This window comes from Heliangelus exortis, chromosome 25, assembly GCF_036169615.1.
Source record: "Heliangelus exortis chromosome 25, bHelExo1.hap1, whole genome shotgun sequence".
Taxonomy (NCBI): domain Eukaryota; kingdom Metazoa; phylum Chordata; class Aves; order Apodiformes; family Trochilidae; genus Heliangelus; species Heliangelus exortis.
Genome location: NC_092446.1, coordinates 5,485,342 through 5,500,746, shown reverse-complemented (window position 1 = coordinate 5,500,746; position 15,405 = coordinate 5,485,342). Strand labels below are relative to the sequence as shown.

The 15,405-nt window shown below is 48.5% G+C and overlaps 1 protein-coding gene across 7 annotated transcripts in view; it reads left to right on the top strand.

Moving 5' to 3' along the window:
- The first annotated feature begins 3,879 nt into the window (after positions 1-3,879).
- PPP1R12B (protein phosphatase 1 regulatory subunit 12B) overlaps positions 3,880-15,405 on the top strand; it is a 100,442-nt gene continuing 88,916 nt past the window's right edge. For all 7 annotated transcript variants that reach the window (XM_071768683.1, XM_071768681.1, XM_071768680.1 and 4 more), the window contains exon 1: positions 3,880-4,283. In XM_071768683.1, the coding sequence (XP_071624784.1) occupies positions 3,996-4,283 (288 nt within the window). In that variant the 5' untranslated portion in view covers positions 3,880-3,995. The remainder of the gene's footprint in view (positions 4,284-15,405) is intronic.

Below are 15,405 nucleotides of genomic sequence, written 5' to 3'. Positions count from 1 at the left end.
ATACCTGGAGGCCAACAGAAGGGAACCCCTTCCAGGAGCAGCTCCACGGGAAGGGCAGCTGGGAGAAGGGAATAGTTTTCCCAGTGTCTGTAGCTGCTTCCCAGCCAAAGCCTCTGTCCTGGGAGTCCCTGAGGTATCAGTGCTCCATGAGGACTTTCTGACCCCTGAGTAGGTGAGGATGGAGAGAGCTGGGTGCTCCAGTGCTGACTGCTGTGGCCATGGACAGGATTGTCAAGCCAGGCCAAAAGAGAGTTAGCAAAAGGTCTTATTTAATTTTTCTTGCCTGGGCTGGCCTTTTCCTACTTGAAAAATGCAAATAGGCATTAAAGGAAACAAGGCAGGAAGAGGCTGGCTGCTGCTCTCCGGGGATCAGGGGACCCTTCCCACCCATCCCATGTGCAGGGTGGCTGAGGAGCCCAGGCTGGTGTGGCTGCTGGGAGTGCACTGGGAAACGGAGAGGAAAGGAGGAGGGCAGAGGCAGGGAGGTGCTTCCTTTGGACCTGGGAAACTTTGGCATTAGATTCAACAGTAATTTTGCCCTGACCTCTGGGTAAGAATTTCCCGGTCTTGAATCAAAGCCTGAAAGGCAGGAAGAGGATAAGGATCACAAGGGGAGAATGTGCTGCTCATGTCCTGTGTGCAAGGAAAGCTTTTGTTACAGAGGACCAGGATGCCTTTTCTCCTGCAGCTGGTGGAGGTGCCACGCTGAGTGTGCCCCACCTGCAGGAATGGGCATCTGGGGGCTTGCTGGGGGATCCCAGCCCCTGACCAAGCACCAACCAGCAGAGCAGAAGTGACCTGGAGGTCCCCTGGACATGGCCCATCCAACAGCTCGGAGCACAGCAGGTCACCTCATCACTGGGGACATTAGGAACAGGTGACATTGGGGACACTAACCAGGTGCTCAAGGCCCCACTGAAGGGAATGTGTGGGTCTCAGTTAACAGGGTTCAGCCACATTACTGCGTGGGGTGCTGCCAGTAGCCACGATGCAGATTGGGACACTGTGAAGAGGCACCTTGGTACCACCCAGTGCAGTTGGTCATGTTGGCCTCAGACCTTCCAAAGGGTTCCCTGAGGCCATATAGAGAATTAAAGTCATAGCCCAGAGCTGACATCACCACAGCATCCAGGGATGAGCAGCCTTTTCCCTGGAGGTTGGGAAACCTCTGCCAGATGACTCAGAGGATGTGTGTAACACAGGGTGATGATGCTGCAGATACTTCCAGCAGCCTCAGACAGAGCTGCCCCTTTCACTGGGTTCCCAACAGTGTGAGGCAGGGGCTGAAAAGTTTTCAGGCTCATGTACATCTATTTCTTTTCTTCAGGGGAGGTGGAGTGCACTTCGAGTCCTGTGTTGAGTTTTGGGCCTCTCATGGCTAGAAGGACATTGAGGGGCTGGAGTGTGTCCAGAGAAGGGCAATGGAGCTGGGGAAGGGTCTGGAGCTCAGCTCTGCCCAGGAGCAGCTGAGGGCCCTGGGGGTGCTGATCCTGGAGCAGAGGAGGCTGAGGGGAGACCTTCTGGCTCTCTGCAACCCCCTGAGAGGAGGTTGGAGCCAGGGGGGGTCGGGCTCTGCTCCCAAGGAACAAGGGATGGGACAAGAGGAACTTTTGGCACAACTCAAGTGGTGCCAGGGGAGGTTTAGGTTGGAGCTGGGGAACAATTTCTGCCTGGAAAGGGTTGTCAGGGCCTGGCCCAGGCTGCCCAGGGCAGGGGTGGTTAAATCACCATTGCTGGAGGGATTTAAAAGCTGTGGAGATGTGGTGCAGAGGGATATGGTTTAACACTTGACTCAGCAGAGCTACATTGGTGGTTGGACTTGATGATCTTTAAGGTGTTTTCCAACCAAAACAATTCTGGCTGTCAGCTTCAGAAAGGAAGCTTGCTCTGGATGGGGTTGGAGGAGGAGACTGGGGATGTGAGGCACATAACCCATCCACAGACACTGAGTGTGGTCCAGTCCTGTCCCCTCCCCAGCACGTCCTGGACCACTCTCAGTGGATGTCTGGCTTTGGCTGTCCTTTCCCTTTTGCTCTTTCTGATTTTCCTAATTTCACCATTTTGCTCGCTGCAGCCTCCCCATCCATCTCAACAGCATCCAGCAGCCCCAGGGGATGCAGGAGACCAGAATTTCCCAAGGACTCCGGTGTCGGCTCCGGGCTGGAAGCTGTGCCGTGGGTCCCCACGCCATCTAGTGTCACACCGGGAGGAGCGGGACGGGATGGGAAACCGGGAGCCTCCCGCAGGGCTCCCAGGTTCCCCAGCCAGCTCAGGGTGCAGGCTGTAACTGGGAATTTTACCTGCTCCAGTTGGATTTCCAGAAAGAGATGAAACACAGCCTGGGGTGGGGAATGGTCACACTGGAGAGCCACACACAGAATGGTTTGGGGCTGGAAAAGTCCTTTAAGCCATCACATCAAACCATCCCCCCAGCACTGCCATGGCCACCACTCCCCCGTGTTCCTCAGCACCCCCTGAGGAGGAAAGAGGCAGAAACTGTGGGGAACTGACCCTGACCCCCCCTGCCTGTCCCTGATCCCTGGGGGGAGGCAGCAGTGAAGTGATCTGGGCCCAGAGAAAAGGGGGGAAGAAGGTATTAAGGTCTGGCCATGTTTTCTCTTTCCCTTGTAGATTAAAATAGTTCTATTTTTTTTCCTTCCCAAGTTGAACCTGTTTTTTACCTGTTAGCATAACTGGGGAATGCAAGCACCCCATCCTTGTCTCAATTAACAAACTTTAAGGTGGATTTTCTCCTCTCTGCCCTATGGGGGGATGGAGGGGTGGGAGAGGTGAACAAGCAGAGGCCTGGGTGGTACCAGCTGGGTCTAAACCACAGCATCCAGGCTGAACAGCCCCAGCTCCCTCAGCTTCTCCTGGTCAGACCTGTACTCCAGACCGTTCCCCAGCTCCATTGCCCTCCTCAAACAGCATCATTGACACCCAGACTGGTTTGGGTTGGAAGGCACTAAAGCTCACACAGTGCCATGGGCAGGGACCCCTCCCCCAGCCCAGGGTGCTCCAAGCCCCTTCAGCACCAGCAGGGATGGGGCAGCCACAGCTTCTGGGGGCAGCCTGGGGCTCAGCACCCTCACACCAAACAATTTCTTTCCAATATCTCAATCCCCCTTCTTTCAGTGTCAAACTGTTCTCCTCATCCCATCCCTCCAGGCCCTTGTCCCAAGTCCCTCCCCAGCTTTCCTGGAGCCCCTTCAGGCACTGGAAGGTGCTCTAAGGTCTCCCCAGAACCTTCTCTTCTCCAGGCTGAACACCCCCAACTCTTTCCCTCTGGCCCCAGAGCTGCTCCAGCCATCGGGCAACAGACTGGGACCAGAGGTGCCAAAAAGAGTGACCAGAACCAATCAAAGCATCAAAACTGCCAGTTAGAGTTTGAAACAAAACCTTTAGTATCCCCAGGATAATGTCAGGGAAATCAAAACCTTCAAGGAGAGTGGAGTTCACCAACTGTTCAACCCCTGCATGGATCTACCTCAGCTCCCATGGCTGGGGGTGTTAAGAATATTTTGCAGTGCCCAGAAAGAGACCGAGGAAATTTGTATTTTTTTAACTTCAGGCCAAAATGCTGCTGGCAGATGTGACTGAGAAGAACAAATCTAAGGCATTCTAGGAGGTTATTTTATTTTATAAATAAACTCTTGTAACAGAACAGTTATGGAAATTCAGAGAGTCTGAAAAGAAGGAAATGGGGACTTGAGGCAGCCGGGAGCACACAGTCATGGCGGCAGCGCGGGGGCTGCCGGGAGTTGTAGTCCCGGGTGGGTCCCAGGTGCGGCGGCGCGCGGGGGCTGCCGGGAGCTGTGTCCGCCCCGCGGGCAGGTGCGGCGCGGCGCGCGGGAACTACATGTCCCGGGATGCAGCGGGGCGCGGGCGGCTCGGGCGCGGCGGCGGCGGGGGCGTAGCGAAGATGGCGGCGGGGGCGCTGCGCCCCGCTCCCGGCTGAGGCGCGGCGTTCCCTGCGCCTCAGTGCGGCGGCGGCGATGTCGGAGCCGGAGCACCTGGGCGGGAAGCGGGCCGAGTCGGCGCGGCTGCGGCGGGCCGAGCAGCTGCGGCGCTGGAAGGGCTCCCTGACGGAGCAGGAGCCGGTGGCGGCGGGGGGCGGCCGCAGCAGGCACGGCGGCGCCGGGGGGTCCCGCGTTCGCTTCGAGGAGGGCGCCGTCTTCCTGGCCGCCTGCTCCAGCGGGGACACCGAGGAGGTGAAGCGACTGCTGGGCCGCGGCGCCCGTATCAACACCACCAACGTGGACGGGCTGACAGCCCTGCACCAGGTACCGGCAGCCCGGGTTCGGGGAGAAGGGGAACCGGGCCCGGGGAGGGGGCGGCCCGGCGGCCCCTTCCCTTCGTCCGCGGCCGAGCGAGGCTTCCCCGCAACCTCCCGGGGCAGCCGGGCAGGGGACGCGGGCTGGGGGCTCGCACTGCCCCCGCCTCAGCCCCGGAGAAGAGGGGGAGACCCGGGGTCTGAGGCGCTGCTGGCGGGGGGCGGGCAGAGCGGTACCTGCAGCGCCGGCAGCGGAGTGTTTATAAACAAAGCCGTGACAGAAAGCTTTGATCTGAGCCTTCTCCTGAATATTTAGCGTGTGTCTGAAGAGGAGACCTAGTTCGGAAGGGAGCGTGGTGGCATATTCCAGTCGAGCAGCTTGATGTGCCGTGTTCTCACAGGGTTATTAAGTAGTTTAATTAGCAAAATAAAGCATGGGGCTGGCAGAGCCCCGAGCCTGGCTAAGTGGCTAATTTATTAATTTTGGAAAAATTCTGCTTTTGTGCTTGGGGTCTGCCGAAACAGCATCAGGACTTGGAAAACGTCCCGTGGGCAGTGCGGTTTTTGCAAGGTCAGAAGTGTCTCGTTGGTTTCTGGGTTTGTGTTATATCAAAGTCGCCTTGAAACTCCCCAAACAAACCTTTGTAGAGACCAGAGGCTGCCCGCAGCTCAGATAAATGACTATATTCCACTAATATTCCTCCAAACGTGCTGAAGAGCACAAACAGAACTGGTTGCAGAAGTTACCTTCGGAGGGGTGAAGCTTTTCCTGCCTAGAACATGTGCTGTGTTTCATCTGTAGCTGCTGCTGTCACTGTGTAAAAGAGGAATGTAAGGGAGCATGTGAAATTGCTTCCCCTTCATATTGGAAAACCTGTTGCCATCCAAGACTGATTCAGAATTTAGCAGGGCATGTGAAATCAGTGTCCCAGGCTGCTGCATCTGGTCAGTGAAATGAATCCCATTTGAATCCAGGCCAGCCTCAGGAAGAGAATTTTCTTAGTTTAAGATCTTGTAGATTAAACTAAGTGTAATGACAGGACTGGGAAAAGAAGCACAGTCCAAGAACAATATCTGGAAATAATGTGTTTGTAAAGAATAATGCTTTAATAGCACACATAGCAGGACAGTAATTGAGCTGATTAAATTTTCTTCTTTGCTGGGCTGATACTACTGCACTGAAGGATTTAGAATCTTTAAAAGCTTGGTTCACAAGCTTGCTCGTGGCTCTCAGTGAACAAGGAGCAGGGATATTTGTTCATTTTGTACTGGAGTTCCAAAAATAAGTCGTGAGGTAAAGAGCATAGGAGCTTATGGATCATCAGGCTGTGTAAGACTTGAGCTGGCAAAGCAGTGAATTCCATAATGGCTCTGTGGTTTTTTGGTGGTTTTTTTTTTTTTTTTTCTGTTTGTTTTGTTTGATTGTTTCTGGTAAATAAATCTAATTAATCTCCACAAGGTCAACAAATTTAGATAATTAATAATATGTAATTGTATAAACACTTCTAAGAGTCTGGTTATTGAAAGCATTTTTACAAGCAAGAAGGCCGAATCTAAGGCAGGCAGAAGTATGGTAGACTTGGGATGGCTTCATGAGGGATTTCCAGCCAGGATTGATTATGATCTCCTTGGAATTATCTGGGTATCTTGCTGATGCACATAACGTGACACTTGGCCAAAAGTGCATCATGAAGTGCATTAAACTCATCAGACAATGGGCAATTATCTCTGCAAGGTCAAACTTCTTCCATCTCTGGGAAGCCATATATTGACAAGGAGGCTGCAAATAATAATTCTGTGTATGTAAAGAAATGTGTCTCAGGAGCCAGGGATCAGGTAACATATTGAACAGAACACCCAGGGCTTGGATGCTTGGGAGGGCTTTTAGATGAGTGAGGAGTGGAGCAGATGCTGTCTGCACAAGCAAGTCTGATGGTGATGGTTTTCTTTAGAAACTTTACAGGAAGGGAGGCTTCCAAATTTAATAAAATTTTAGTTCCAGTGTCCCAGTGATGTTACATTGTCTCATCTGCCTATCCCAGCCAACACCACAGTGCTGAGATGTTCTCCCACACCCAAATGGAACAAACACTGATTTGTTAGAGGTCTTGTTGTACATGTGAATTTTAAGTCTATAAATCTGCATCAGATGAAAATGTTTGTCATCATCTTGGTTGAAGAGGTTGTTTTGAGTTCCTTTTCACTGAATCTATCCAAAACAGGTTTGTTTTCATGTGACATGGGGAATGTTACTGACTGTGGCTGAAGTCTCAGCTGGTTTGGTTGTGGGTTCCCAGATTGCTGGTTGACAAAAGAAATGTATTTAGTACATGGTAAGAGTTTTTTACTGACTTCTCCTAGTGTTAGAAACATAATATTATGAGATACAGGGCAGGTGGTAGGGACAGTCTGCTCTCATTTAATACCTGTAAAACCAGACAGCTGTGTAGTGAGGACGGAAATGCTCCACATTGCAAAGAGTTTGCTTGGTTGAGGAGAAGGCTTGGTTAAAGAACTGGAGTGAGACTTTCTATGTACAAGCAAATCTCTTTTTAGGTAATGGAAGGGTTAACAAAGTCAATTGACTTAATTATTTGTCAGAGCCAGCTTCTGCTGCTACAAAACCTAACACCAGTCTTACCAATTGGGTTTGCTCATTTGAAGCACACGGTGGCCCCAAAAGTTGTGTAGCATTCAACAAAGGTAAAATTACACTTTTCCTGGTATCTGGGCCACCATGACTTAGAGCCATTGTGTGCTTGCTGGGTGAGAAGCTCTCTTTGCTATTTATAGCCATGAAACTGTATTTTGAAAATAACCTTTTCAATTACAGTGGTGTTTCTGGGCCTGCAGCTTTTATCATCCCCCTCTTTGGAGACATCAGGCACAGCATAAACTGCCCCCCAGGCCAGTGCCTTATCTGGACTGGGGCTTTAGTCACACATGTGTCTTTACCTCAGTGCCTGGTAACTGCTTCTGCATGAACATCAATCCTGTATTATCAGTGATTAACTTAATTCATTGAATATTGTGTATTTTGGGGAATGATTTGGGAATGATTTGGTGTCTAATGGAGAATGGAAAGGGGAATATTAATTGTGAGTGAACATCATCAAGGGAACTGCTCACAGGAGGTCAGACATTCATAGGTCATAGGCTGGACTGGATGATCTCGGGTCTTTTCCAGCCTCAATAATTATGTGAACAAACTATTGGTTTGTTCAAAGCAGTTGAACTTTAGTGCTTGCAGATGGAGGGAAGTGGCATGAAATGCTTTCTCGCCCTCCTGAGCAACAGATGAAGCTGAAGGGTGAAATTTTATGAAAATTGAGCTCTAAGGGAAAAAAATTTCTGATGCTACTAGTTAGGAAGGCATCTCCAAATGTAACAGGCAATGCTTGTTTGTCTTTAAAGACCAGTTTGCAAATTATGACAACAGAAAAAATTGTTTATCCTTTGTCTGCCCTTTGATGCTTTACCCGATGTTTCTCTTTTGCCTGTTCCACAGAGAAGCAAATTGCTCATGAAATAGCTCCTGAGTTCCTGTCATTTACAGTACTCTTAAAGTACCTTGGCACTTGGTTTTTTTTAGACTTGCTGGGCACCTGTGGTGATTCAGAAGCTGTTTCATGAAAAGTCAGGTACTTTCTGTAGTGCTTTTGGGTGAGATAGCAGGGGCTGTACCCCTCTGGCAGTCCCAGTTTCAGTTATTCCTGCCTTGGAGCTGGAACTGTAAAACTGCAGGCGAGGTCTAGCAGCTCTTCAGAGCTTTATAAAGCAGCATCCATGTCACACTAAGGTTGGTTGCTGCTCAGCAGATTGGCTCTTTACTCACTTCCAAGCACTGTGTGCAGTCCTAGCAGAGCAGAAGGCAGCAGAATTTTCAGAGAGTCTAAAAACAGAGCTGGGGGAACACATTCCAGACCCCACTCCCAAACCACAGCAGGCTGGAGACTTGGAGGAAACATCGAGGTGCTAACCCTGGAACAAAATCAGGGAGACTGAGGGGAAGGAAGAGAGGATTCCTGTGGGGATTGGTGGTGTTTCTAGCTGGGACATCACTGCAAGGAGCATGAAGCAAAAGGCTGGGACTGAAGCAGCCTGGGGTTGTTTTACAGGGTAACTGGGCTCGATCCAAGAGCCATTACCCATGCAGAGTGCTCACATGGCAACAGGAGTGCCTGAGCTACCAAAAGGTAAAAGTTGGCTTCAGCCTTGAGGTGTGGGGTATAACACAACACACAGGGGCATGAAAAAGTCTTGAATGAAGTGTTCAGGTGCTCCATATGCATGTGTTTGGGAGATCACAGCTGTACTTGAAGGTAGTTTATCTTTATCTTTTAACCAGTGATGATAGTGTCATAAATCAGGGTGTATTTTTTAAGGTTGGATGCCTGCAGTGCCTAAAAATATATTCATCCTAGGAAGAGAAGGCTGTCGAGGGAGGGTCATACCTTTTCTACTGCAGGAGAAGTTTCTTTCTGAAGGTATTCCTCTGCCACTGAAAATAAAAGTTGCAAGCTGTTTGTACTGTATTTAATGCTGCTCATCAAACTGAAATATGACACTGTCAAAAATAAAGCTTATCTCTAGGGCAGGTGAAATACCTTTTTTTGGGTTTCACTTATAAATGGGAGTACAATAGTATGTACTCCAAATGAAGTGAGAAGGCTTGGGAGCTGCTTTCAGTGCAGCAGGAATTTACTAGATAAAGCTAATAAAAATCTGAAGTGCTGTTTTACCAACCTAACGCTTTTATTTTCATGCTTTAGCTTACTCAGTCAATTTTTTGACTTGATGTTTTGTCCCTGTGGGCTTAGGTCAATTGTCTGTCCCTTACATCTCTATTTCAAAACAGTCTCCTAAGTGGGCAGAATTAACTCCAGTCTAAACAAATTAACCTTGAACTGAGTGAGAGCCTCAGAGAGCTGCTGCTCCTTGCAGCCACTGCAGGAACTTTGTTTGGGTTAGGGGCAATTTCTCAACTGGTTAACTGGGCTCTGGGAAGTGAAGCCAACCCCAGCAGTCACTCAGCTGCTGGATGCTGGGAGGAAACTTACTCTTTCAGTAAGCAGATGGATATTTGTGATGGGAAATGCAATCTTCATTGTTTCCTTCCTCAGTCTCTGTTTATCCTATCTAGCACTGGGCTGTCAAGCTCTGTTGCTCCCCATAAACAGTGAGCAAGGGAACTTAGAGGATTTTCAGCTACAACTTCCTTTATGGCAGCAGCTAGAAGTGATCACCCTGGCTCCTTAGTGCTCTTTATGGAAAAGTTCCCCAGCAGCCCAGAGCTCTGGCCCCACGTGGAAGTGAAGGTATTGTAGGGGAAGCTTGTTGTACTTACTCAATACATGCTGAAAGCTTTCTGACTTTTGCAAATAAAATTCTTGAGCCTGCACTAGAGATGGAGACAAGCCTCTAATGCTGCATACTTGTCTGAATCAACATTGTTTGATAAGATTGGAGGCTGGCTCAGCAAAAAATGCAGGAATGAGCAGTGAATGCAGTGCCTGGAATGGTCGCTGTTCCAGAGCTGTGTCTCCTGGTTCCTGTTGGCATGGCTGAAACCTGCTGAAACACTAAAGGCAACCTTTATGTGCACAACTCTCAGCTGTAACCTAGACAAAACTGCCATCAGCAGCATACAATTTATAATGCCTCCTGCTTATTTTAACAGGAGGTGTTGGGGGCCAGGAGCTGTTTCAGTTACAAACAGGGTTGGAGACAGAATTCAGATGAGGTGCTGGGGGGCTAGTGAGACATCCTAAGTGCTCTCTGTTGTAATATGCTGAGATAATAACTAATATTAAGATAGGAGACTTTTGGGTTGGTATGCTAGCTCTCAGCTGAGGGTATGTTAGCCTGTCAGACTGTGCATGCTAGAGTAATCTTTCAAAGAAGCTTGGGAAAAGGGAACATTATGTAAGTGGTTGTATAAATTGCAATATTTTTTTCTTTCTAACTTTTGAATAAAAAAAGAGGCAGGGGGAGCACTGAACACTCTGAATTGTCTGCTCTGCTTTTTTTAAAAAATGATGTTTGTGCTTGGGGTTCAGATAAAAAAAGAAATGAACAAGATAGCCAGACCCTTTCAAGAGCTGGCAGCCCCCTCCCTGCACTTGCAAGCTGTCCAACAAGTGAACTGTTTGACCTGGTGGCAATGGTATGGCCCCAGCACGGTGAAGGTGCCCAGGATAAATCCTGGGAACTGAGCCTGCAGTTTATTTTCAGCTGTCCTTCTGAAGGGAGGTGCAACAGCTGTCCCTGCAATCTCCTTTATTGGGCTGCAGCAAACTGATCTGCAGAGGGATGAAAGGTGCAGCTCAGAGGAGGAGGTGCTCAGTCTGCCTCAGCAGCAACGTTTCAGGTTGTAAGAATTTTGAGGGAACGATTTGGTGGGGATTTAGGTGCCTATTTTTATGGGGTCACTTCAGCATGACCGGGTTTCAGAACAGCTTCATGGTGAGTGTAGGCCATGCAGGCCTGAGCAGGGAAACGTTTTCAAGCTGCTGTCAGCTTCTTGAAAATGGAGGGTGACGTGACCTGCCCGAGCTGCTGGAGCTTTTCAGAGTGTGACTGGGATGGAGCTCCAGCCTGGAGGTGACTGATTTTATTTCCTCCCTTCACTCCAGAGTGGGGAGCATCTCTTACTGTGGTGGAACAGACCTCCTTGAGTGATGTGGAACAGGACCATTCTCAAATGCCTGATTCCTAAAACATGTTTTTCAGATGAAATTTGTTTTCCTAGGTTCCCAAGCTAGTGAGAATGGTATCCCCACTGCTGACAGCCAGATCCCAAGAGTTGGCCTCTCTTTCCTCCTCAACCTGCTGACAACCATGAACATCAAAACTCTTGATTCAGACACCTACACAAGTTCTCATGACAGTGTTAGTTCATAATAATGATGATGTTCAGCACTTACAAATTACCAGTATTTTAGAAAATACGTGTATGTACACTTTTGTTAAATATTTTCAAGTTAAGCAAATTTTTGAAAAATCAGTCTTCTTCAAGCTTTAATCTCTCAGTTTAAATACAGTCTTTGCTCATCTGAAAAGAAATGAAACTTCACTCTAGAGATAAATGGTGTGAATTTTTTTAATGATATATTTTCTTAGTGGCTTGTTTTCTGAAGCTGAAAAAAACAAAGCAGTCTTAACTCACATGAGTCTCACTAGAAGTGTTTCCATAATACAATAAGCTGACCTTGCAGAGGGACACAAGCAGTTTCAGCATTGCTTTTCCAGCATTCAGCCCCACTCATAAATCTTTGTGAAATGTCCAGAATGCAGAATGACCACCTGCCATTAGCCTTTTATGTGTCACTGCCTTTTCGAGGTAAAACTAAACCTGGCCCTTCTCTGATACTCTGAGCCGGGGCATTGATTTGCCACAGTGATTGCTCACCATCCATTTCTGGAATCTGTCTGAAGCCACCTCCTATTTATAATTTGTCATTCCTCACTGTCTTGGGCAGTAAATGTGATTTTGTTACAGAGCTTGATGCTTTCTTACTTCTGAAACCATGCAATAGCAGCAACGTGTGGTACCAGCCCTTGTCCAAACACCACTGCTGCTGTGGGAGAGGTGAGAGGAGCAGTGGTACAGTGAGCTGGTGCAACTTTGTGTGTGGGCTCCCGTGGCCTAACCTGGCTTACATCTGTTTAGTTTGGACTTGTAAATACAATACCACAACCCAAAGGGATGTAAAGCAGCCTGAAGGTGGTAGGGCCCGCACAGGGAGCTGCACCGAGTCAACCCTCTTGGGTTTTGTGCTTGAACTGCTGCCTCCTGAGGCACTGCGAGGGTTCATTCTGAAGTCAAAGCATGAAGCAGGGTTTCTCTCCCTCTTCCAGCATTTGAACTCGTATGAATTGCCAGCCTCACCCAAAACAACTATTAATTATGGACTGATCCTGAGTGACAGCTCGATCCTGCGTGTGAGACGTGTGAATGGGGGTTCTGCCAGGGAAGGGTTCTGGGGCAGGTGAACCCTGACCCTGGCTGGGAGGGATGGGGCTGCTTTTAATTGTGTTGTGCAGCCAGGGCACTGCTCTCAGCTGCATCATTAACAGAGACCCTGCCTCTGTCAACAGAAATAATCAGAAGATTTACCTTAAATACCGTTGTGGATTTGGAGGATGAGATATTCTAAAGGTTTTTTTCTACCCCATTTGCTCTCTGGTTTCTGTAAGTGAGAGGATGTGCTCTCTGGTGTAGACAGGTTTGGTGGTTTTGTGGGTAACAACCAACTGTGAGCAAACTGGTTGCAATGGCACAACCTACACCTGTTGGGGAAGAGGTGCATGTCCTGACCCCAGGTTGGAGTTTAACTGCACCTGTGACCATCACACAAACACTTCAGACTTCCCAAGTGTCTGATTTTAATTTTTTTTTTTTTAAAGTGATCATACATGCAGAAGTTCCTGTGCTAGCAGACCACATGCCTTTGCTTGAGTCTTCTGGTGAACATCCCAAGTGATGCTGATAGGTTTGGTATGATCTACATGTTGTGTTAATGTAACCATTTCAGTTACCAAAAATGATTATTCAAAACAACTTGATGGCACACACAAAATGCTGCCATCCAGCCTATTACCACGTGTTCCTTTTTTTTTCTTTTTTCTTCTTTTTATGCAAGAGGTAGTTTTTTTAAGCAGGTGTTCCAAGCAGAATTATAAATACAGAGTTGAAGGAGTGCTCTCTAAGGATGGTTATAAAGTGCTGCTGTCTTGCTTCCAAAGGAGGCAGCATCTAGGTTAAACCTTCAGAGCTTATTCCATCACTTGGTGCTGGCTGTCAGTTCTTGCCTCACTTCTTGCTCCTTTGCTGTGTTTGAAGGAAGCTGACTGAATAACACCATGCTCCAGCCAGCAAAACTTAGTGTGTGCTGATATTCCCATCGGTCTTGTTAGCATTTTGGGGATTCTGTGTACTGTGCACAAGCTTTGAAAGGTAGAAGTTGTGTTCAATATTCGTTTCAAAGACTTCTGAGAAGCAGAAAGTCGATGTTGTGTCTGAGTCCCTTCCAGACACTTATATTGATAGTCCATAGAAGCAGTTATCTGGACTGCCTCTCATCTGCCTGCTCTGCCACCTTGAGAGCTTGGCAGGTCTTCTGCAGAGCTGCTTTACACCCAGGTGCCCCAGTCTGTGGTGTTCCAGTTTGTCTGTCCCAGGGTAGGACTTTCCATTTGCCTTGGTTGACCTTCACCAGAGCTCTGTCAGGCCACTTCTCCAGCCTGTGTCAGTCCCTCTGAGGAGGATCTCCTGCCCCAGCCCTGCCAGCCAGTTTGGTACCATCTGCAAACTTCTTCAAAGTGCTCTCTGTCCCATAATTGGTGTTAATTTGTTAATAAAGACATTGAATTGTCTTGGCCCTGCTATCACCCCTGGGGGAGGCCATGGGTCATCAGCTGCTGGATGGATTACACATGTCTGATCACCTTTTGAGCTGATCACCCAATTCTGTTGATTCTCTCTGTGATTCTTGAGCCTGATGTTCTGGACTGTTTTCCATCACCCTGTTGTCTGCCTCTGTAGTCCTGATCTCACCAATCTGCCTATTACAGGTACCTTTAGAGATGGTGTCACAGGTGTGTACCACACACCCTCTCCCATCACCTGCCAGCTCTTCATTGTGGAGGGCAATCAAGTTAGACAAGATTTGCCACTGGTACATCCATGCTGGCTGTTCCCAGTCACCACCACCTCCTGCATGCAGCTGGAAGTAGCTTTCAGGAAGATTTACTACATAGCTTTTCCAGGGACTAAGGTAGGACAGACAGACCTGTAGTTCCTTGGATCCTTCTTACATGATGTGTGATGTTCAGATGTCATCAGGAACCTCCCTTTGTCACCATGACCTTTGAAAGGTGACAATGACTTTGCAGTGACATCACCTAGCTCTCTCCTTAGGTATTTCTGCACCCTTCCTGGTCCCAAAAGTGATCCTGGGACCTGGACCTGACTGCTTTTCCTTCCAGAACTTGCCCATCCCATCATACCAGGCTCCTCAGCTGCAGTGTTCTCTGCTTGTGTGCACTGGGTGAAACTTCAGCCTCACCTGCCTCTAGCTCTTTGCAGTGATTTTCAGGCACTCCTGTGTGCACCAAACTAAACATTTCTAGAGCACTTTCCTGATTTCCTTGATTATTTTTTTTTCCCCTCTTCTAAAATATTTAAGTTGTAAGGTGAGGTCCCTGCCAGGAGGGAAGCAGGAGGGGTGCTTTCTGGTTGACTTGTCTCTCAGCTTCTTCAGAGTTCAGTCTTGCAGGAATGTGGTTAGTGAGCAATTGCTATCATCTCATACCTGCAATACCTTCCTTACATTTTGGTGCAAACTTGCAGGATGACTTAACCAAGGGTTCCAAATTGCTTGTCTGTCAGCAGCAGCTCAGTTTTAAGGCATGTCGTGACCTCTTGAATTCAGGTGTAGACATGCAATGAGAAGCAGTCCTGCCCAAGGGAGATGATGATTGTGGATTTCTTTTTCTTACCTCCACTTTGGAAAATGCTTCTTAACCATCTTGCACTACAGTGGCTCTTAAGGCTAGGGGTATTCTCTTATCTTTCTTGGCTGCCTTAATTTTATTAATGGGCTTAGCAATTGTCTTCCACAAAAAGGCTGTGCAGAATGGCTGGCACTGTAGAAGATGCTGCTAAGGAAGCTGAACTGTCCTTTTTAGCTTGGGGTCCAATTTAGCAGAGCCCTTTTTGTTTTCAGTCCAGCTACCAATTTAATCTCTGCACTTCAAATATTAACTGCTGTTCAGAGCCCTCTTGAGTATGGGAAAGGGGTGCAGGAGGCAGTAGGGCAGGTTGGGCTCCTGGGGGATGAGCAGCTGTAGCCATGGGTGATGGCTGCTTGGTTGCTGTGGATCAGCTACAAGAACTTGTGTCCTTGCAAGTAGCATGTCTGAGGGTCCAGCTTTGTGTGAGCACCCACAGGAGCTCAGGAAGTTGGACAGGGCTGCTTGTCCTGTGTGCCCAGCAAGGGATGTGCTCTGCAGAGGAGCTGGGGTTTCAGAAGTAACCTTGGGAGCCAAACCTTGATGCAAAGCACTGCTCCTGCCAGCAGGTGAGGAGGCCTGGCTGGTAGGCAGGACTCAGCAAGTCCCATGGTTTA